General features: G+C 39.5%; 1 protein-coding gene across 1 annotated transcript in view; it reads left to right on the top strand.

Annotated features, from left to right (window-relative positions):
- Positions 1-1,936: 1,936 nt before the first annotated feature.
- The window catches only part of osbpl6 (oxysterol binding protein-like 6), a 35,321-nt gene continuing 12,663 nt past the window's right edge, over positions 1,937-24,594 (top strand). Inside the window, exons 1-6 of the mRNA XM_053328227.1 lie at positions 1,937-2,144; positions 12,132-12,377; positions 20,777-20,899; positions 21,356-21,409; positions 22,378-22,491; positions 22,588-22,758. Of these exons, the coding sequence (XP_053184202.1) occupies positions 12,231-12,377; positions 20,777-20,899; positions 21,356-21,409; positions 22,378-22,491; positions 22,588-22,758 (609 nt within the window). The 5' untranslated portion in view covers positions 1,937-2,144; positions 12,132-12,230. The remainder of the gene's footprint in view (positions 2,145-12,131; positions 12,378-20,776; positions 20,900-21,355; positions 21,410-22,377; positions 22,492-22,587; positions 22,759-24,594) is intronic.

The following is a 24,594-nucleotide window of genomic DNA, read 5'->3' as shown; positions in this document are numbered from 1 at the left end:
ACCAGCCTTCCTCTGAGCTCCCCACAAAAGGTGCAACTAACATCAATGCCTTCTTGAATTTCTGCAAATAATAAAGCCTGTGAAGCATTTTTAAAGATATCTTTTTGATTTTGTCAAAAAAACAAAAACAAAAAAACTACTTTAAGCAGCTATAGTCAATAGTTTTTCAACAAATACTTCCAACACGTGTAGACCAATATGTAATGTACTCTCAACTTGTCTCAGCTTGTCTGAGTGGTGGAAGTACTCACATCCTTTACGTAAAAGACAGGTTTTTCAAGTCTGTCAGGTGTCTAAATTAATATTTAAACAGGGTTTTCTTTCCTTAATCATTCTTTCTGTTCATACTGACCATTAGATGATCCCTTCATAATACACTTGCAATGTAAGTGATGGAGGACAAAATCCAATCCTCCTTCTTTGCAAACATGTATTAAAAAGTTTATCTAAAGCTAATATGAAGCTTCAGGCATCCAAATGAGTAAAATCTAGTAGATATCTTTTAATAGTCTTTTTAAGTCCCTGTTTATGTTACTACTTCCAGCACACCTCAACAGGGAAACACTGTCTGAGGAATCAAACAGAGGGAATTTTATGGCATGATTTTTTTATTTTTATGAATTCAAAATTATACTCAAGTACAAGTATTGGCAGCAAAATGTAGTAAAGTATAAAAGGTGCTGAATGACCATCCTCACTTTTATAGTGTTTTTATATGCTGTATATTGGGAAATTATAGCATTTTGTCAAACCTGGTCGATGTGGAGCTCATATTAACAGATTTATAGACTTGATTTGTTTAACCTATAACAATGCATATACTTTATAAACTAAACTTTTTATTTTTAAATGGGAAAACTAAGCTTCAAAGTAACTGTATAGCCAGATATAGTCAGAATTGTAGTATAAAGTGACAAACTGTCAACACTATTAAAGCTGACAAGATGCTGCCAATCAGCTACATGGAAGTGAGAGCTGTTGCCAGGCAACCTATAATCCAGCTACTGTTGCAATAAGTGAAACAAAGGGATAAAATAGGCTAAGAGTGGTCAATAGGTGATTATTTATAGTGCTTTTGGAACAGGATTAATTCATATTACATTGATATTTTTTTCACTATAATAGGCTATAAATTATCTAGCTAAACTAGTAAGCATATGCCTCTAGTGGTACAGTCCTTATCAATTTTGACAACAAAACTTTGCTGAGTCCATCAATGGAGCTATGATAACGCATAATATATTTAGCTAGAACCAGCCACAGGGGCGATTCTAGGATCAGACCTTTAGGGGGGCTCAACTCCTAATGAGAATTTGACCCTGCAAGTGTTCAACCCCCATGCTAAATTTCTCATTTCACTGGATAACATAAATTACAACAAGAAATATTAATACATAATAGAGTGGTGCTAGTGTATAATAATAATTGTTCAGAATAAACAATCACAGGTTTCTACAGAGAGGACCCTAAGATAGTGAACCCTGAGGGAAAGATAATATATTAATGACATAACTATCCAAAGTACATTAGACCTGTTAAAATAAAAAACCGTTTGAACTTGTAGCATAATTGTTTGTCCCATCTCTAACAGACAGGCTCGCAAAAAATAATTAAAGTTGTATAATACAATAATAATTTATTTAGGCTATTTTTTAGGGGTGCTGAGATCAAATTTAGAGGTGCTTGAGCATCCATAAAAAGGGTCTAAAATCGCCACTGGTCTCCAGGTTAAAATATCGAGATGTACTCCGAGTCCGAAGTGGTTTGCTACTCCACCGCCGTGTTTTGTGACCATCCGGTACCCGCCTCTGTGAGGATCCATCCCGGTGATTTGTTCCCGCTCCGAGCCCATCTTGCTGCAGGGAGGAGCGAGCGGAGTGCAGTCGAGCTGAGCTGAGCATCACAACCAGCCGCATTCAAGGAAACAGACAAACACAGCACTTTTTTTGTGACTTTCCACAATGCTGTTTTCGTACTATACATATCTTTAATAAGAAGAAACAGATATTTTCGACGTGGAGCCCTCATGGAAGCCGCTTGTCTTTGAAAAAGCTGGGGACCTCTACCCAGGCAAAAAGGGAGACCCGCTCAATTGTTTCCTGCGCCAAGAACTGTAAAGACATGGTCATTACACCGCATCTTTGGTAAGGCAAGAAGCTTTGTCTCTTTCTCCATCTTCCAAGGCAACGTGAATGCCAGTCTTGCTTATATGGCGTAAACCATGTCATAACAACGCCGTGTTAGATGAAGGTGTACAGCCACTGCTCAGAGCATCCTTTTGTATTAGCATCCTGACTGAATCACCGAGGACCAGTCAGATATGACCACCTAGCCGCCGCTGACTTAGCTAGCTGCTGCTAGTCTGACCCAGGGAAGAGGTGACCCTCCGACGATGTATCCAAACATTAATGTCCCAACAACCGCAGGGAAGCTATCATGAACTCGGACAGTAAAAACATGGATGCAGTTAGATGGATAACAACCCAACAGGGCAGCCAGCTCTGTAAGTGACTCTGGTGATGGAGACGTAATGCGTCACTGACATGTTCACCTTTTTAACTGAGCTTCGTGGCTTCTCTTAATGTCCCATTAGGTGCCTTTCTTACCATATATTAGTGTGCTATTGATGAGCATAATCTCCCCCCGTCATCCTTTATAATCCACTCATCCTGCTGTCACTGTTGAGATGGCAACTAATTGAAAGTTAGCCAACTTCTGTCACTGACAGGATTTGCCTCACAACATCACTCTGTTGTTTTTTTCCCTCCAGTTGAAGGTCAGCCAAATGACTTTGCAGTTGTTTAAAACAGCCTGAAATCACATAAATTAAAGAACAGCAGAGGGGACTGGAAAGCTCAATGTATTTGTAGTTTGTAGTTGGCACACTTTCTTCAGTAGATATTGCTTTGATCAGCAGTGATGATTGATTTTCCAATATATTTCTTAGCTCGGTCTGAATAACCCTCCCGCTGAAGGTGTCCCTGTCCCATTTAGATGAAATCTTTGCACAGATTATGTGCCTTATCCTTTGATAGAGGGAGGAGAGGGGGTATGCAGAGACTAAACTGACTTTGATGCTCATAATATTAGATTAAATGTAATATTTAAACAGCAGAATATTTTTTACTCCTTTAGTAATCACAAAATTTAAGCAGGAGCCAGACTGATGTATGGTTTTTAGGCCTATGACTCATCTATAGCACACCCTCTCCTTTGCTTTAATGATTGGTTGTTACACACTTTTTTATATATCTTACTTTGTTAAGTATAAACAGATTTCCTTCAAAAAACAAACCCATTTCACAAATTTAACTAAATATCTGAAATGCATCGGTGTTGTCTTAACACAACAGCTGTAGGACTTGAGTGAGATACAGCATGTAAGAACAATATAAAGTTACAAAATGTGCCCCAAGTATAGTCATCCAGACCCAGGATTCAGTGCCAGTTTTCAGCTCTTGACAGTTTCCAGCACTTAATTTCCCAATATGGACACAGGCCAGTCAGTCTCAGAAAGTATTGCAGTGTGGTACCCAGCTCTACCTTGATGATGTAATGTGTGTGTGTGTGTGTGTGTGTGTGTGTGTGTGTGTGTGTGTGTGTGTGTGTGTGTGTGTGTGTGTGTGTGTGTATGTGTAGCACAGGATAAACTGGCTCCGTCCAGTTACTGTTGTTAGAAGAGGGAAAAAAAGAGAAAAAGACCAGCTTTACTTTTAACAGATGTGCTGTTCTCTGCCTCCAGATGTCAAATAAGATCAACATCCATTTAGCCTGTTATTGTACACCCATGTAAATAGTCAAAACACTGCTCTGCTGATCGATATGCATTATTAGCTAGTTGTAAATTCAGACAATAGTTCTCCTCAAAGGCCCTGTAATGTAATCTTGGGACACGGGTCTGCTTTTGTTGGCCCACTTTAATTATGCAATAGATAGAGGGGAGATGAGCAAACTTGGTTCCTCTGTAGAGTGCTGGTCGATAGTCTGATGTTGTGGGTGGTTTAGATGTGGTGACACAGACATGGAGTTGTTTCCACCGCAGGTAAGTTACCATCATGCTTCATTGTATTACATATTAAGTGCACTAGCAGCAGGAGACATCCAAACATACAGCAGAAAGTAATCAGATTTTTTGTTTTCATGTTCGGCTTTGTTTGTTTTTTTAACGTTTCCCGATATATTGGGTGTCTAAATCTCAAGTTTATTTTCTTTATCCGTGTCAGATTTCGCAGAGCAGGGCATAAATATAGATAGTGGGATGACTGCAGTCGTCTAAACCTAGCTTTGCTGTGCTCTTCACTGCTTTACTGTATTTGGGATACTCAAATGATCCCTGAAGGAGAAATTTGACTTATTCACTCGCCACCTTCCGCTAAGGCCCTAGCACATTTTCAGCTAGAAAAAAACAAAACCCTGGAGCCTGTAAGAATTAAGCATCTTATTCAAAGACTTGATTTCAGCAAAGCAGATTGTTGTTATTGTATGTGACTGAACCTGCTGCTGCTTTTCTACCGTGCTCAAATCTGTCCAAATGATTTATTCAGTTTTGGTCTTATAATATAAGAGGAAATGAAAGTAGAATAATTCAGCAATTGGAGTCTTGTGATCACAGGTACAGTTTACATTTGTTTTTTTTATAGTTGGGCTATGAAAAATAAACACCAAACCCAATTTGAAAGAATATGATTTCGGATCATGAAACAAGTATTATAAACTACTGCACCATTCATGTTTATTTTTTTCAGTTTATCTAAGATTCCTGATTAAATACCAACATAATATAGGATCCAGCACTACAGAATTTACCACATTAATCTATGAATTGGGCATATGATGCAAAAATGCTGTGGACAAATTATTATCCAATCAAGCCTTTGTGCCATGTTTATGCCAGAGTTGTTCACTCAGCTTGTTCTGATAAAATCTTTCCTGAGCCTTGTAGTTTTGCACGTATGGCTTTGAATTATATAAGAAATTCATTGCATCAGTTGATGGCACTGGTTAGAAGTTCAATCATTTCCTCTCCTAAACATCTCTGACAGTTTTCATTATTAGTTTTCAGAAAGACCCCCCCTCCCCCCAAATTCAGTTCCCTTTCTGAAGCATGAAATGAGACAGACAGACAGACCATGCTTTATGTGTTTGAGCTGAGAGGGAAGTGAAAGGGTCTTTTTTCCCTTATTTAGACATTTAGAGCCATGCATGAGTGAAGGTTAAACGGCTGTGGAGGAAATTAGGAAAAGTATTGGCTAATTTCCACAAGGAATTCTCTGTAGCATGTTGGGCTGCAGCTAACGATTATTTTCACTGATTTATCGTTTTTCCTGTAAAATGTTTTTTTTTTTTAATTGAAAAATGGTCATTATAATTTCCAATATTTGACTTCTTCAAATGTTTGCTCAATCAACGGTTCAAAACCCAAAGATATTGAATTTACAATACAGCATATTTACAGTTTCTCCAAGCAAGTCTTTTATTCTTTTAACATTCATACTGAAGTAAAGCCAGTATTTATAGTATATAGTAAGTATAAGATATAAGTATTGAAGCATTTATATAGTGCATTTACTCATTTTATTTTATGGAGATTATGAGGATATCACTTTCCTTTCCTGGACCATCTAATTGGGACATGATCTGATCCAATCCTCTGAGTCTAACTCTCCAACTCTCCTTGGTCTTGAAGTCTGCACCTCTCAGTCTCCACCTGCCTGGCCTCTCCACCTGGCCTTGCAACCCCCCCCCCCCCCCATATCCACCCCTCAGTCTGCCAGACACACACTCACATATTTATTCTCTGGCCTTTCTTGTGCCGTTACTTTGCACGTTGTCTGTGTGAGATTTACGAGCAAGTGAGTAAGTGATGGGTCCTGGGCGAGTACATCTAACAGTGTGTTTTACCCGCTGGACAGTGTTCATGGATGCACTTGTACAATCTATGCAAACCAGAAGCGGTTGGCACAGGACATGAACTTATCATTGAATTTACACACAGACTTACCCCGCTTTCAAAGCCCTCCAGCTTTACATAACTAGTTCGCTATTCAATGTTCAGAATTAACATACAAAATGTCAAAGGAAGCATTGTGTAATGCTGCTAAAACAGAGATTTCTTTTATCTGGTAACGTTCCACCCAACGCTGGACCTGAGTCATAATGTATTCAGACTCCATCTGATTATAAATCATCTCAATGTGTGCAACTTGTTAAAATGGATATGATTAGAATATGGGTTATAGCAACAGATGCAGACACTGTTGTAACATCCAAAATTTGGATGAAAAAAATAGTTATTGATAAAGATATTGATACATAAAATGATTATTGTGCTGGCAGACCAAAGAAAGGTGGTGGTGTTGCTATTTTTAAATTGCAGTCTTTAATTCCCCTTTTATTCAGACTAAACTACAGCAAAACTGTTTTAGCTGGTGATTTTAACCAGGATTAGTTGAAGTTGATATATAATTCTGACTGATGTTGACCATTATGTTGTTGGCTCTGTATTCGGTCCTTATTAATGTTTTATACAAATAATCAGGGTCAAAATGTGTCAGATGCTAATTTTTATTTTATGCTGATGACACTCTCTCATATACTGTTGTGTCAACTCTTTCACAGACCATTGGTTACTTGAAACATGCTTTTAATGTTGCCCAAAATACCCTGCTTCAGCTGAAACTCATTCTTGATGCAGATAAAGGCCAAACTTATGTTTTATAGGCAGTATAATATCCTTTTTATGATGGTCACTTTTGTGGGATGAAATGAGTTAAGTTTTCTTTAAATGTAAAAAAGCGACTGGTTGCTGCCACTTTTTTCTAACCTGTGTTGGACTATGGTGATCTTTTATATATGTATGCCTCTGCTCAGTGTCTCCATGTGATTGACACAGCTTACCGTCAAAGGTCAATACCATAACGAAGAAGTAAATAGGCTAAGACAGAAAAAGACATAAAACCAGACAAATTAAAAGTACAACGATGACATACAGTAGATACAATAAATATTGCTACAGTAGAAAAAAGTGCAATTGCAATATAATAGTGCAGTTAGTGTAATCCATTATTATTAAATGTTCAGTGCGATTAAGAAGGGACACAGCTCTAGGATAAAAGCTGTTTGTGTGTCTGGTCCTGCTGGTCTTGATGGACCGAAGACTTCTTCCTGATGGGAGGAAACGGAAGAGGTGGTGACCTGAATGCAAAAATTAAAGTTTAAAAATTTAAAATCTTATTTGCCCGTCTGTTATAGATATCCACCAGCACTGGCAGACTGCAACCGATGATCCGTTCCACCGTCCTAATCACTCACTGGTGTCTGGATCGGTTCAGCTTGTTCGTTGTCCCAAACCAGGTGGTTATAGATGCGGTCAGGACGGACTCGATGATGGCGGTATAAAACTGGATCATGAGGGCCTGTGGCAGTTTATGCTTTTTAAGCTGTCTTAGAAAGAATAGTCTTTGTTTGGCTTTTTTAAAGATTGAGTTCGTGTTCCTCTCCCACTTTAGATCGCTGGAAATGATTGTACCCAGGAATTTGACAGATTCTGCAGTGGAGACAACAGAGGAGCCAATGTGGAGAGAGGCGGGGGGGGGGGGGGGGATGTGTTGTCTGAAATCAGCAGCAGGTTGTTATGGCTGCACCAGGATTCCAGCTGCCCTATCTCCCTTCTGTAGGCTGACTCATCACCATCAGTGATGAGGCCCACAGTGGTTGTATCATCAGCAAACTTCAAGGTCCTCATAGATGGATCTCTGGACCTACAGTCATTAGTATAGAGACTGAAGAGAAGGGGCGAGAGGACGCAGCCTTGTGGCACTCCTGTACTGCTGGTGCGAATATCTGAAGTATATTTACCCAGCCTCAGCTGCTGGCATCTACTTGTCAGAAAGTTTGCGGTCCACCTGCAGAGAGGAGCTGGTATAGCAAGCTGAGACAGCTTAATCTGCAGGAGCTCTGGCAACACCGTATTGAAGGCCGAGCTAAAATCTACATACAACACTCTGGCTTAGGTTCTTGGACTGTCAAGGTGTTGCAGTATGTAGTAAAGGGCCTGATTTACAGCGTCCTCAACAGACCTGTTTGGTCTGTATGCCATGCTTCCTGGAGGTGTATTACCAATAGTAAAGCTCTGACTCACCACAGTGAGTTATATTTTCAAGTATGAGGGACTGGGCGTGCAGGTGGTCGAGTGGTTAGAACGCATGCCATATACGCAGCCGAGCCCGGTTTGAATCCCAGCCAGAGGTCCTTTGCTGCATGTCACAGGATGGAATCACAGTTTACTACACTGGTAGATTACTTGTATCCTCTATCCACACGACAACACACACATCACCATCATTTAGCAGCCACACACATCTGGAGACAGTCATGGTTGATTTGTTTGTTCCCATGTTTTTGGTATTGTTGAGGTTTTGACTGAGCATTTAGGGAGTATCTGCAGCATTCATACGGCAGGGCTTGCCTTGTCCTCCTGCTTAGAGGACAATAATCATGGTGACTGGATTTAGAAGATTAAGCTCATGACTAATTGAGTCCTGGCCGGACATTCCCCAACGTGGTAACCGGACTCATATGATGCAACACTGCAGTCTATCTAAACAGGAGTCAAACAAACAGCTTCTGTCAGCCCTCAAAATTAACAGCTTTTATTTCCTTGTGGACTAAAATTATATTATGTCTGGTTATGTTTGGCGCTACTGGATTGGTGTGTAAAACATCCCTCGCTTACATCAATTAACATTTACACAAAGACTTATGGGAAAGGAAAAATTGATCAATGTAGACAGTAAACAGTGAGAGTACCAGAAGAGTGAAGAGATACAGTTTGTTGCAAGTTTTACTTCCAACAAATCTGTATCTTTCCACTGCTGTTCATTAGGGGTGTAATGGTACATAATATTCAATGCTTTGGTGTCATGGTTCAGTGCGTTTTCAGTACAGCAGGGAAAAAGAAAGAGAGGTAGAAAATCAAATTTTAGTCTTTTATTTTAAAAAATGTAAACATCCAACAATGGCTCATTGGCCATAACTATGGCTGAAACAGTTTAGTTTTGCTGCTGTGGAAAAGGAAAACGACCTTTCTGGGTTTTTTTCAGGACACCTGCTGACAGCTGTTTTGTGCCGATTTTTTGGTGTAACTTTATATGAAGTGGTTCAAGCTAGCTCCACCTCCAGCAGCTACAACAGTAACATGATGCTCACACTGATGCTTCAGTATTAATCATCTAATGATGTCATATATAATAATATGTCAGTCAGAGGGCCAAAGCACTGCTTTTACTTTCATACTTGTTGTCTACATTTGTCTCTTTCATTAGAAAAAATGTGTTCATAATTGTTCTGAACAGCTTCACTCAAAGGCAGAGTGAAAAGCTGAACATCAGAGAGAGGGGACGGGGACTCACACTACAGAGATAATGGAGCATATTTTAATAATAGTGCTGTACTCAGTTAGTGTTAGAGGTCTCTAGTTTTGCAGTCAGTGTGACAGCAGCAACATTACGTGGGTAACCAGGGTAACCAGGCTACCCTCGGCTAAGCCGGCTAGCATACATCAATGCTACAGCTAAGTGGCATGCTGCCAAATATCTCACGCTCACGAATTATTGTTCTGCACATTGGAGTTAGTGGATTATCAAACTATTTTGGACGGTAACTATTTGGTTCATAAAGCGTACCAAACCAAAGAAAGTTAAACCAAACATCTTTTATGTAATGGTTTGGGACAAATACACGTTACACCCCTACTGTTCATGTGCTGATAGATGGCTACAGTGTCCGAAATTAGCTTTTTGACAGGCCAAAATAACAAATTTCACATATACATTTATTTCATCGAGATAATAAGGTATCAAGTTTAATACAAATACAGAACAACCCAACACCACAGCCTCAGCATCATACATCAAACCTCCATTTCTCACATGTTCTTTTTTATGTGTTTTTGTCGGTAGATGTTTGTTTTAAAGGCTTACTCCTTCTAAAGGTTGCCGCATAATAGCTCTTTAATTAACAGTAGCTAGCAGCAGACTGGCAGCAAGTGACAATCTAGTGTAGAACTGCAACATCAAATGATATCCTGTGTAGTAAACATCATGCCGGATATTTTATTAGATGACTATCTCGGGTGGTAGATAGCCTTCCAGGAGTTACTTACCAAATGCAGAATCTATCAGCATTTGGTCATTGGTGGTTGTTAATTTCTGATCTAGATGGCTATTACGGCTAAACGATATGACCAGAATTTCATATCCCGATGTAAGGAATTTAACAGTGCTTATCCTGATATAGCACATTTTAATTCAATGTATAAATAGTTGGTCCGTTCAGCCCCTGCAGCAGACAGACAGACAGCATTGGAAAATTGGAGAGTTGATGACACCTAAACTTGTTACATTACTGTAAGTGAAATAAAAGCATCATGAGTAAAAAACCAAGAAAAGATGGACTCCAAATGACAAAAAAATATTGCAGCAGAGTATGATTTACATCTCAACGAAATAAACAACAGAGCCAAATATAAAACGACAAACAACAAATATAAAATATGAAAAGTTTTTCTCTCTGCACACAATCCTCATATCGTACAGCCCTGCACCATCAAAGGTTTAACAGCATATTAACACAATAACAGCTAGGTTTTAGCAGGTTTTAAGTAGAGTACTTCTCAATTCTGCTTCCTTATTAGGTCACGGAGGGTGGTTACATTAAATAGGCCAAGTGGAGTATGCTATGTGAATGGACTTAGTGCCTTGTCTTACAGTGGCTTAGATCCTAGTTGGCTTAAGGCAGGGCGGGGATGATGACGTTTTCAAAGGATCTGAATTATAGATTATAGTGTGAGTATATTGCACAGTTGCATGTAAGAGTGCATTCTGCTGAAGTGTGCAGAGCTGCTCAGTGGGCTCGGGGAGTTTCCCTGACACATGGGAGAGCCTAACATACACATCCTGTTGTTATAACCACAGGGTGCTCCAGAGTGGTGTATAGTATGAACACAAACTGGCTGTGGCGTATTACTGCTTGTGTAGTTATATTGATGGCCTTGCCATTTGCAATATCCTCTCTTTTTAGCATTGCAAAAAAACCTCCAACCTAATAATAAACTTGTGTGAATCTGTATATGTATCTGTATAAAACGGTATCTTTTGAATGTTACCACAAAAAAGTCACATTATCAACATAGAGATGCTTGATCAAAAATATTGGTACTCAGTCAACATGGTTTGCCTATCTGTTTGTCTTCTGCAATCGATGTATGTTTTATCAGTGCTGAGACCTTCTGAGAGCTCAGACAATTACACAGCAACACTGTTGCAGTATTATGGTTGTCAGTGTGGAGCAGCACAGTGCCTTGACTAATGATGAAAACAAACACTCTCTGCTGCTATCTGAACATAAGGTTAATCAGACATTTTAAATCTTGTAGCTACCGTGAACTGATAACCAAGTCACTGTCAAGTAGAGCTATAGATGTTTTCTTGTATTGATTCGGTATCTTCACCTAATTACTATTATTATCATAGAGGTATTTATTGTAGATATTACAAACGCAGTCCTGTGGGATGATCTTGAGTTTCTGGAGTGGAGGCAGTAAATCTGAAATCGACACGCTGATCTGATACACAACATTACCCGATTGTAAACAAGGTTCAGTTCCTTGATGTACAGAGCTGTACTGCGTGCCAATTCCACTTAAGTGTGTGTCAAACACTTGGGGCAACTGCAAGTCAATATAGGTTCAATTTGGGTTTGAGTTCATTCGGTGAAGTGGGCACCAGTGTGTTCGCCTAATATTGAGTGGCACCAGTCTCATAGCAAACATAATGAAAGGCTTATTCAGTAATGCACATATAATGAGAAGAATCTTAAAAACCCATGCTTCAAAGAATAGCTCCTGGCTTCTCAATTGAGCAGCAGGATTAACAAATTTATGGAGAATCGTTCTGAAAGCCTAGGAGAGGTCCGGACACTCATTTCGACAAGGAATAAACCAGACTTAGTGTTGTTAAATCGATGTTTGTGCGTCTTTCTGTCTGGTAGTGATACACAACAGCACTGTGATAAAATGAGGAAGGCAAAGTCATGGATGTGATAGTGTAACTTCCTGACCTTTTGTGTTTCAGATGAACAGCAAGCAGTCAGCGTGAGGAAGTGTCAGAGGATGCTCCTTATCCGTGGGGCCCAGTGCTGAGGGAGGTCCACAGAGCCAACCGGTGCCCAACATGTCTCACCACCAACACTACCAGCGAGGCCCCCATGGCCGTACTATGAGCTCTGAGGAGAGGAGCTCCACGCCTATCAACAAGACCTCTACACCGGTTCACAAGAGCGCCTCCTCCTCTTCCTCCTCCCAGCGCGACAGCCGCCAGGTAATTTTCAGGCCACAGGAGACTCCGAGCAGGGATCTGTGTTAAGGGGTAGCAGCAGTCTGAATAAATGTAACTCTAGAGAAAAGGTAATATAAGGGAGCAGTGAATGTCATTACGGTTTGCTGCAGTCTTCTGTCAGAGACATTTTCTACAACAGAAAAACAGACCGATAAAAGGGAATTGCGCCTGGCAGGAAAATAGTAAAAAAAAATTGAATATTCATTCAGCTGTTTTATAAAGTGTGAAACAAAGACGGTGAAAACTATTAATATGTGATGACCTAGTCAATTTTCGGAAGATTAGCTGCCAACATCCAGTGTCAACCCCAAATCTTCTCTGCAAACCTTGTGCATGTTTCATCATACGGTTTCAATGTATTCCTAGTGGGTTTTTTTCCTCTTAAAGCCCCCTGAAACCTGGTTTCAAATGATATGTATTGTCAGTAACATTAAATATTTGTGATTAAATAAGCAACAATCAAGTTCAAGTTTGAAAAAAAAAAAAAATAGAAATCACTATTTAAAAAAGTTTAATCATCAAAAACTCTAAAGTGAATCTGCGTCATCAGGGCAGTGTTGGTGGATCTGATTTTAATGACAGCGGCCTGGCAACATAAGCAACCAGCTCCACAACTGTTATTATTCAAATGTTGCTATAAATATTTTCCAACTGAGCCCCCACCCATTTTCTCCTCTGAAAATGACTCATAGTATCTTCCCTTTAAAAAAAAGACTGATTGCTGACTAATCAACGAATAAAGAGCAGCCCCAGTTTCCCGGTTAATGAATGAAAATGTCGCAGAGGCATGTTAAACAGTGAGATACGCTCTTATTTTACAGTTCAAAGGGAAAGCGTTGAAATATAACCCCTGCAGTATGCCAGTTTAAAGCCCCCGACTGTCCTTAACTCACTGAGCTGCTGTGTCACTGTGGCCATGCAGTAACACAGGACACCGCAACTGGAATCTCTGACATCACGGCTTTTCCGTCGGCACCAGCTGATGAATATTTCATGAGGGACAGGCAGAGGCTTGGTGCTCCAGTGAACATGTGGCACACTCTGGTATGCTGTGTGGGAGCCCAAGCTTGTGGCCACGGGAGGTGGCTCTCAGGGAGAAGAGGGAGTTGGTTTGAAAATGGGGTCTTTTTGAAACTCAGACCTGATGCTTGATGAGGCGGACAATTAACCCCTCATAACCCTATGTCCATTGTTCCTTTCTTTAATGTCGCCCACTCACTTTTGATAAAAAGGCTTTCACAGGTGAAAGGGTTCAGCATTTCATTTCTCCATAATCTCTAAGCTGGCTTTATCTGAACCAGTGGTTATCTCTTAATTCTGCTTTTCTTATTCATCTTTTTTACTGTTTAATGCAGTCAGATAGCAGGCAAAGAAGCAGCCACTAAAATAGAAACAAATTAAGTCTTTGTCCTGTGCACTTCATTTTGTAAACCTCCTCGATGAAGATGTCAAGATAGACTGTGGCATATTTAAAGAATCAGCAGCACATTGAGAACTTAAAAGGGAATTACTTCTTGATTGTTGCTAAACGATGCAGCGAAGTACCTGCGGGCAATCCAGATACTTGATGTATCTACTAGAGAGGCCAGTGTGTTTTTCAAAGACACAGTTCGACACTCTGCTGTTTGGTTAAACCGTCTCTCTTATAAAAATGTATAAGGAGGGAGCACGTCCCTGGCTGAACTCGAGCTTGAGACCCCTGTTGCATGTCATTGCCCCTTGTTTTCTGTCCACCATCAACTCTCCATTACTAGATCTATATAAAAAAAAAAGAAAATATGTAAGGAAAGAAAGGACATCACATGCATATTTCAATGACAAGAGACACTGGCTGTTAAACCTATTTACATTTCAGTTATTATCCTTCCCTTTAATAAAAGATAGAGGTACTCAAGACAAGTTCCCCTCACTGCAAGTTGGAAGTAGGGGTAGGACTAATTGTCTTATCACCCAAAAAGTTAAGCAACAGTTTCTTAGCAATAAACAGATGGCTTTAATCTCTGAAATGCTGATGGCTAAAAGCTGTAGACTTATAATGTGTTGTATTTGCTGGAGTTATCATAAATTTGTAAGATTGACATGAACATTTATTTAAACAAAATCAGCAATCAGCTACTAAGCTGGGTTTTTGGGTTGGTGGGCAGTACTAAATGTGTAGCCCCGCCCCATGTGAACAGCAGGTAGCCCCACCCTGACTTCTAGCTTGTAGTGAGGGGCTTCTTGCCCAAAAAAGAGCAATGTTTTCAGACTAAATACTACTACTACTGATTTGTAACGTCTCTAATATAGATACCTGACTCTGAACTTTATTGAGATGATTGAGATGATCAAAGTTAAGTTTTGCCTGCATTTGTTTGTGTATTAACTTGTCTGATAGCGTTATTCTGCGTTACTGTCTGCTCAGTAGGTTCTGTGCAGGTTTACACATTGTCAGTGGTCTGTTGTAGAGTATATACTATACATCTTCCCCCGGGACATCCTGAGGAAGCAGAGTAGACACTGAGAAAATACCTTAGCTAGCTCAGCTGTGCCTTTTTGAGGAAAAATGAGAGCAGGGCATTTTGTTGGGGGGAAGCCTTAATGAGATCCAGCCCCCATTTTCAAATCAATACATGTCACTTTCCTCTCTGTTGATCACTACTGTAAGCACAGACTCACTCACACTTGAAGTTTGCGGATGAAGACTTTAAACATTGATCCAGGATGTCGCTGCAGCTATCAATTTTTCTGTTGCTACTTGTTATTTCCTGGTCAGATAAGATGTTTGTGGGCCGGAGATAGAAGGAGAGCAGCATAGAATCACTCGCTGTGTTCGTGGGAAATATGTAAGACAGTTTTCAAAGTTGAAAGGAAACTGGCTACATTTATACATAGTTAACAACCTTTATGCAATTATCAGTAGCTGTAAGATCAGATAGTAGCTGTTTTAAAAAAGGTATGTTTTACATTAAATAAACAGACCAACTCAAAAAGGAGGAGAGGATCCTGACAGAGGACAGAAATAAACTGGCAAAAAACAGGAAAACACAGAGGTGGCTCTAATCCTATTAAGCCTTTCTATGTTTATTTTTGTTCTTAGCTGAAATTTTGCCACGATTTTTGCCTAGACATAAACAACTATAACCCCTTTTTCTCTGTTGCTAGATTTGTGGAGGTTGTGGCTTATTGTTTGATACTTTATCAGGAAGGATGCCAAGAATAAAAAGTGATGAATTCAGAATCAGATTTCAACCAAAGTCCAAAACATAGACTGAACAGAAGACGAAGTCAGGTGCACCTCATCATGACATCTTGAACAAGTGGACTTTGAGTTTAGGTTTAGACCACTTTTTCCAGGGACGAGCAACATGTACTCAATTCTTGGTTGGTTTGATGTTTTCTGAATCAATCAGTCATCAACTTCTGTCTTATAAACCAGCAGGTCACACATGTTGATTGTAAGTCTGTAAATAAATCTGTGGTGTTTGCTCTGTTCTCACACTCTCAGGGTGTTAGCTTCTCATGCATTAGCGTCCCACTGTCTTAGTCAGGACACTGCAGTGAAATCCATCCTCACAACAAGTCCTCTGTGGTTTTTAGTTGCTGAAATACTATTGTTCAGTGGTGATTGTAGAAGATAAAGTGAGAGCATGTTACAGTTTTTAAAAGACTAAGGTTTCATAGCACAGTATGTTCTTACACAGTGGAAAGACAACAGGAAGCCACATACTGTATGTTGCATCTTTAAATATTTAGTATTTGGTATTTTAGTGAAATCACACAGCTACATAATGGAAAGACTCTGCCCATCGTTTTTAAATGATGAGATACACACATACAGTAAGAAATACTATAAATGTCTTACCTCTCAACATTGAATGACTCACCACCCACTCTCAGCCTCAGACAACCCCACATATAACTTCTAAAATTAGTACACTCCAACCATATCTCCCTCTGCTGTTTCCATAGACAGTTGAGGCATTTATATGGAATAGCACAAAAAATGTAGGATTTTGTTGTCAGTTGAAAAATAATCACAGGCACAGGCTAAGAATTCATCTTCACATAAATAAAACTTCAGACAGGCCAGTCTATGCCATCTATTGAAGTAGTTGCAATTTTTTGAATGTATACCTCATCTTTAGATCACAAATTCGTTATCGTGGGATAACAGGAACACTTACCTTGAATAAACAAGAGGTAGTTTTCTTTAATTAAATTAACTCACAATCTCATTTTCTTAAAATGACCTTTAATTTTCAGGGTTTAATGAGATAAGGATAACTCGAGATAATATGATAAAATCTACTTATTTCAAACTTGACCATTCTAGGCTTCTGTAGCCATCTTCTCTAAACTGTGACTGCTGCTTCGATTTACATCTCATGAAAGATTTGGTCTGTGTTGTTATTTAATAGTGTTTAAAGCTGCAACCGTTTTGATGATTGATTTATCTCACATTTAAAGCAGAAATGCCAAAACATTTGATGGTTCCAGCTTCTCAATGTGAAGATTTATTGTTTTTTTCTGTTTCACATAATGCAAGCTTAAATATCTTTGGGTTGTGTGGGTTGCTGGTCAAACAAAACAAGACATTTGAAAATGTCACCTTGAGCTGTGGGAAACTACAGTGGACATTTTTAACAATTATCTAACAAACTGTTACTATATCTAACATTACTATTAATCAAGAAAATAATTAAGATGAATGATTAAAGGTAATGAAAAGAATCATGAGTTGCAGCTCTACTGCTTTTTATATTTTATTACACCATTATGTTTTATTGCAATGAGAATACACTGAAGGTAAATAAAGTGAAATGATTAAAGATAGAGAATGTTTAGATTTTAATTTAGATTTTAGTCATGTTGTTCTACGCAGCGCAACCTCTTTAAGATCATGGAACTGTTAAGATTAATATCAGTCAGTCCTATTTCAGCAATCTGCCGCAGTAGGCACTTTTACCCCACATGTAAATCAGTGTCCATGGATGTGTAAGACAAACTTGCCATCAGAAGTGGGCTCTTGTACTGATATTTATAGGGCTGATTTAGCCTAAGGTGTCCCCGAAGAGTATTTGTCCTCTCTCTTGCTCAGTGAGACCTTAACTGTAATAGTTTGATTTATTGCAGTAATAAAAGCTCCACAGAGCTGAGTGTCAGTGCAGGTGTTGCATCCTGTAAGACTTGACTTATGAAACTGACACAGGTAGACTCTTTGATAGATTCAGTTGAGGATTATGTAGGATTATGCAACTTCTTTCACCGTTCGCTGTCTTCTTTTTTTTTTTAATCTGACATGTCTTTTTTTTTAAGTCACACAGTGAAAACAGAGTGCAGGAAATGTTATCCAGATTTAAATAAAAGCGAAATCAAGGAAAAGTCACCCAGTATCAAAGAACAAGCTTAGCGAACAAACCATTTTAAAATCTTGACACAGAAAAGCAGACATGAATGAATCTGCCACAACAATCCTACATTAAAGGAGTAAACTTACCAAGAGCGACACACTCATTCAACTTTCAATTGTTCTGCAGCGAGATCAATGAATACGAGCAGAGTACAGGAAATCACTTTGGCTTAATTCAGTTCTGTTTTCAGGGTCAAATAACAAAGCAAATCCTCTGACTGTAGCGGTAATTTCCATATACACCAGTAACTGGCATGAACTTGGGTTTTTACTTGGAGAGTGGACTGTTCCTCAGGAGGTATCTGTTGATTCGGATCTTAAAATAATGCCCAGGAAAGTGCACTCGATATTGACCGCACAAGCAATTCTTTATTTAGTGAAATATTGATTTATCAATTTAGAGTCCATTGAAATTCTGTTTGTTGTGATGAAGATAACACACAGCAGGTTTGTGGGGAAAGGGTTTCTTTTAGACGGCTGCTTGTTATTGCCAGTTAGGGAGGATTATTGTCATGTGAAAGGCCGTCATAGTCTAAATAAAGAAGCATTGATGTATTGATCATTTCACTGGCTCTATGGCAACATTATACAGTTGAGTTGTTCAACTTATAATGACCTAATGGCTTTGAGCATGAGGAAGCCACTTCCTCTTAAGATATGATTGCTTTGAATGGTGAAATACATTTTGCAAATGAAGTTGTGTTACTTTACTTGCCCCCCAGTTGCACACAAGGCCACTGAAAGCAGGGGGTGCAGCCACTCAAGAAACATGACCTCATTACAGGACAGATCTGTCTGCCTGGTCATTACATTAAACAAGCTGTTGTCTCCTTTTGTTAAATGCTCTGCAAACCAAGGTCGGGTGTCCTTATCACGCACACTTAAAGGAGCTGTCTGGATGGTTGTGACTTCACACAGTGCAGGGAAGAGCCACAGGCTAATATTTGGTTTGGCAGAGAAGCTTGTGCATGTTAAGCCGTGAATTTTGCTGTAAAGGCTCTGCCACATGAAATTGAAAATCGAACTCCCTTCTACTATATTGTTTATAATTGCATTACATTTCATACATTTCATCATAACTGTCTAATAATAAGTACTTCATGTCATGTTGAGATATTTCAACAAAGTTGAAACTTGAAGCTTTTTAAAACCATAATGCAGTGCAGCCAGAAGACATATTGCATTGACTGCACTGTGATCAAACATTGCCACTCTCTCTTTTTATCAAATACAAAAACTCTTGATGTCCTGTGATACTGCTATATTTACTGGTTGGAATAATAATGTTAATCTGATATGGTTGTTCTTCAAAAAAAAGTACAATTATGTTAAATTAAATTCCTTACAATGACTTCGTCTCCCTCTGGAATCTTTCATTTCAAAAGTTTAACTGCTGGACATGAGATGCCCTGTACTTCTGAAAAGTCCATTTTTAGTGTGTGCACACCAGACGCTTCAAGCTTCCACATCACACTTGTATGTAAGTTGCCTGTAGTTATAGTACTGCTCAAAGTCTCCAGCTGATGAATGTGAAAACAGCTTTCTGGTGTCAAACTCTGCACATACATCATTGTGCACAGTGAAGCTCAAACATCCAACTGAAAGAACACAAAGAAAAACATATCTTTTAAGTGCAGAGGGACCTAACTATATATGGGTCTTGAATGGTTCCATACCTGACTAGATAAGCAACAGAGAAAGTTCATTTTTATTTCTCAAGTGTTTAACAATCAAAACCTCTGCAAGGACTGTGTAGATGTGTTTTAATCAGATTTTGTTGACAGCAGCCTGGCAGCATCAGCATCAGATTTTATCCAAATGTTTCTATATCCTGATTAGTGCACAGATGTACATTGACCTTTACTAACTGAGCTCCGACTATTTCAAAGCAGTAAGACGAACACAGAGAAAAACCATTATACCGTTATAACTTTGACAAAAGAGTTTGTGTTTATGTTGGACTTCAGCACATTTTAGGATCTTTAAAGGCATTCTGGGAAATGTAGGGGTACGCTAGCCAAAAAGTAAACCCACTCTAAACTTGTGTCTAAGTGACTAATGGGGACAGCCACTTTTGAAATCGGTCCAGAATCGAGCGCTGCAGCCATGGGTTGCAAAATGGGCTGTAATGTAATCCGACAGGCAATTGTTCACCTTCAATGTACATCCACTAAAAGTGCTTTTTTTCCCGCTGACAACATTACAGAAAGGACCTGACAGAGAAATAAACATTTTTCTTTACCTTTCGCTTGACCCGGTCTGTTTATTATTGTGTGTAATCAAGTCTCGCTCAAGGAGAAGTCTCTTTCTGAAATTTCACAAGGGTTGATATAATATTCAGCCATGAATAAAAACCTTTCAGATAAGTTACGCTTGCTGTGCTCCAACATGTCAAACTCCTCCCGGAACTCCTCTCTCCAACTCTGTTATTGCTGAATATTTAGCAGATCTATCACCTGTGTCAGTTTCCCTTTATTAAACTCTAAGTCAGGACAAACCAGATGGGTCATGTAAGGCCAGTACAGCAGGACAGTGACAAGCCTTTCCTGTTATGAGACATTCAACTTTGCTTCCATCCAAGCTGTGATCCCGTGGTTCCCAATGCTCCCTCCCACCCCCTGACAGTGGACAACGGTGTGATGTCTTACCTGTCCCCGCCTGACCCTGCCATCCCTCTACTCCAGAGACGTCACTTTGATTTACAGATCCACTAGAGGCAGGAAGAGCAAAGTCAGGAGAAAGCTAATGGAGTGGAAATGCTGAGAGAGCGAGAGTAATTTTAATGGGGCAGTATTTCTGTAAATGCATAGTACACACGAAAAGAATAAAGAAGAGTCAACTTTTCTACTGTTTTCCTGTCAGTCAGATTACAGACGTGACAGGAACACCTTTTTTTTTATTACAGCAAGTGTTTCTCCTCTTTTCTTCTTACTCTGACGGTGTGAGTAGATTAGTTCTGACACAGCGTTGTATTTTTATTCTTCTCTAGGAGGCAGACAGCTGGGAAATCATTGAGGGGCTGAAAATTGGTCAGAGCAACGTCCAGAGGCCAGATAAACACGAGGGCTTTATGCTGAAGAAACGGAAATGGCCCCTGAAAGGCTGGCACAAGGTAGGCACAATAGCTTTTGTTACTGGAAAAACACTTTAACACCACTGCTCCCAGAATGTTAAACAGTCTGCTGTTCAGTAAAGTGCTATTGCTTAAAAGAAGTTCCCCTTTTCATGCACCTTGCTTTACCCTCTCTGGGCCTCTGTCTAAAGCACTTAAACGATACTTCCTTTGAAGCCACCGCCTTCAGCATCAGCTTAACTATTGTTTCCTCAAAACACTTGAGCACCAGTTGAAACCAGTTCCTGATGTTCACATATTTAGACGCACAACACCACCGAGCGCACTGTGTTAACCTCCCACAGTTAATATTGAGAGAATAAACTGTAGACAACATTGCATTTATGTTGAATCTACAGCTCTAAATACATGATCTCAGATGTGATCTATATTAAATGTGTGCCCTCCCTCGTATTTAACTAACACTTTTTTTCTGTGTGCATGTTTTCTCCGCAGCGTTTTTTTGTTCTGGACAATGGTATCCTAAAGTACTCCAAGTCCCCCATTGATGTAAGTAACTCTGACTTAAACCCACAGGCAGAACCAGGGCAGTCTGGCCTGACATCAGCTTGGCTTGGCAATGAGTCAGCAAAAACATCTGCAGTGAGGGTCATGATGTTCAAAATGTTTCAGCACGCCATGTCACTTGAAAACTAAGATCAAACTGACAAAAAAATGAGAATTGGACGCACTTAGAGATGATTGCGAAGAAACCAAAGAACACAACTTGGATCACTTCATTAACCACAATTCAGTACAAGTTCAAGTACATAAATGATTATCAGTACAAGTTTCTGCTGTAGAGCTCTAACTACCATTTCATTGTTGATTCATCTGTTAATTATTATTTTATTTCAATAGTTGAAGAGTAGATTAACTGCTTGTTAATTGCAATCAAAGCTAACGACTTTAAAGGATAAGACTGGTGATTTTTTATATTTTTCTTACTGTCAACAAATCTCATGTGCAAAGCAAAACCAAAAAGTGAATTGATCATACTTACAGTATTGTGTGTGTATCCGAAGCCTGATTTGTCTTATCCATCTATGCCATAGACCTCTATTGTTGTCCACAAAATACTAAAAACATGTCACTGGGTTACCCAGATGCACCAGGTGACATGTTACTTCACCCCAAAGAGTTTTGGGCATGTTAGTTTGATTAGAAACAGCTCCAGAGTGGTGGGTTCTGTGTACGGTACAGAGCTTACCTGGCTTGTTGTGCTACATATCACAACCTCTTGACTTTGTACTGAAGTCATTTACAATGTACAATGTAGCAGCCTTGTCCTGTAATATCATATAAGACAAAAATATTGGCTGATTGATTGATTTGTTTCAGTTCTAGAGTCTGATAAGGGTCTTAAGAGTGAAATGTTACAGTTATGATCAACAGCTTGGGGGATTCTTTGGTTTCCTCACATTTTAGGGTGTGAAAAAATATGACTAACTGAAATGTGTATCTGTCACCTGCATCAGATCCAGAAAGGCAAACTGCATGGCAGCATTGATGTCGGCCTCTCAGTCATGTCCATCAAAAAGAGGGCCCGTCGAATCGACCTGGACACTGAGGAGCATATCTATCACCTGAAGGTAACACTGAGGGAAAGAGTCAATATTATCATTACAGTACTGATAAACAGAAGGTCAGCGGATGAGAGATGTGTTCTATGTCTTCTTCCTCTTCAGGTCAAATCTCAAGACATTTTTGATGCCTGGGTGTCCAAGTTGCGTCATCACCGGCTTTACCGCCAGAATGAAATTGTGCGATCCCCTCGGGAGGCCACCATGCGAACGTTTCCTCCACCGACTGCTATAGAGTCACCCCAACCTGCCCCCAGTGTGGTACATGAAGCCAAGGTGAACCCCCCCCCCACCCCCACATAGTGCTTTTTAGTGCTTATAAATTGCCAGAAAATCTTGATTAAATTCAGAAAATATTTTCCAACTGGCTTTTACGGAATTAGAAATTGCACTCTTTTACTTCATAGCATCATTAGATTTGATGTTGATAATGGACCTTTCTTAACAGAGAAGTCAGACTATTTTTCATACTATTACGGGCTTAAATGTAGTCTCGCTCTCTGCCTGCTCTGAGCAGAGTGCAGTAACTTATTAAAGAAGGCTATGTCTTTGGAAATGACAGTTCGCCTCATTGATTTTTACTGGAAACTGGGATAGTGCACCAAAATATCATCCACAAGCAAGGAAGTAAAAGTCACTGGACATTCACAGTAATGACAGGCAGTCAGGTCAGATAAAAGTTTGTTGTTCGGTTGTGATCTGCCACAGCTGACATCTTTATACTGATCACTTTGTGGTGTGCAATGTTTTATCTTAATTTACACTCATTTCATAGTTACATTTATATAAAAATACTGATGGCCAAAACCATTGTTTTAGTAGATGTGATTTAAACACGTGTTCCACAATGTTTTTGGCCCTGATCTGCCTGCTGTATTATGTGGCTGATTGCTAGACTAATGGCAGTGAATGTGTAGACAGATATCTGTCTAATGCAGTAATGCTGTGAGGTAATTGCACCCAGATCATTAAGATAACATAAATTGTAGTTTGTCTAGACTGTTTCCAGTTCAGTGTGAAGTGTCTTTGATCTTTGGCAATGTGTCCTAACTGTGTGTAAATGTGAAGATGCTGCCAGTGCAGAAGTGCTCTCCTGGGAGTGTGTGTCTGTGCCTCACACAGGCCAGATCTAGATTCAGAGCAGCTGCTTCACCCTGATGAGCTCCCCCAGAAGAACAGCTTAAATGAAAGACTCAAATCCAAGAGTCAGAATTAACTGCAACATCAAAGACTTAGAGAGGAATACATTCAAAGTCTCCTGCACAAGCTTAAGAATGCCTTCAACACAGGGCGTGCAGGTGGTCGAGTGGTTAAGAGTACACAGCAGACCCTGGTTCGAATCATGGCCGGAGGACCTTTCCTGCATGTCACACCCCCCTTTCTCTCTCATTATTCCCTGTCTGTCAACTATCAAAAAAAAGAATGCTTCAACATAGCAGCTGTACTTACACCTAACTGCAGATATTGAAACCTCATTCTTGACGCCTTCATTTTATTTAACCTGCTCTATTCCATTAACTTATTTTGTACTATTATTTTAAAATGATCAAAGGCACAGTGCACTTTCATGCAGTTCAATGCAGTGACAGAGTTATAGAAAACAACGAGTCTGTTGGCTGCTCAATAACTAAACTGCAGCTATTGTAGGTGGGTCAAAATCCTTGAAATGACTGCTTCTCCTTGTCCCACATTAGAAATTCCAGGTCCTAGGAATATGCAAATATTATGTATACTAAATAATTCAACTACAGGACACAAGATGTCTTTCACCTCCTTGAAAAGTCCATTCTTAGTGTATGTGCACTGGAGGCTTCAAGTTTCCACATCACACATGTGGAAGTTGCATACTGATTGGCTCTAAACCAGTTTGATGTCACAAATCCTGTTTGTAGATACATGTTCTTAAACTGAGATTTAAGGTTGGTGCAAAGAAACTTTTGCCCTTCATCAGATGAATGTGAAAACAGCCCTCTAGTGTCAAACTATGCATAAAGCGCAAACAACTAATAACCAATAAACAAAGCACATTTTTGTGTGGAAAGGGACTTTATTTTATTTAACTTTACTGAAGAAACATCTATAATTTGACTTTCATGTGTTACGCATGTTACT

Source organism: Scomber japonicus, chromosome 11, assembly GCF_027409825.1.
Source record: "Scomber japonicus isolate fScoJap1 chromosome 11, fScoJap1.pri, whole genome shotgun sequence".
NCBI lineage: Eukaryota > Metazoa > Chordata > Actinopteri > Scombriformes > Scombridae > Scomber > Scomber japonicus.
The sequence above is the reverse complement of the archived record's forward strand: the minus strand, read 5'-3'. Positions and strand labels throughout refer to the sequence as shown.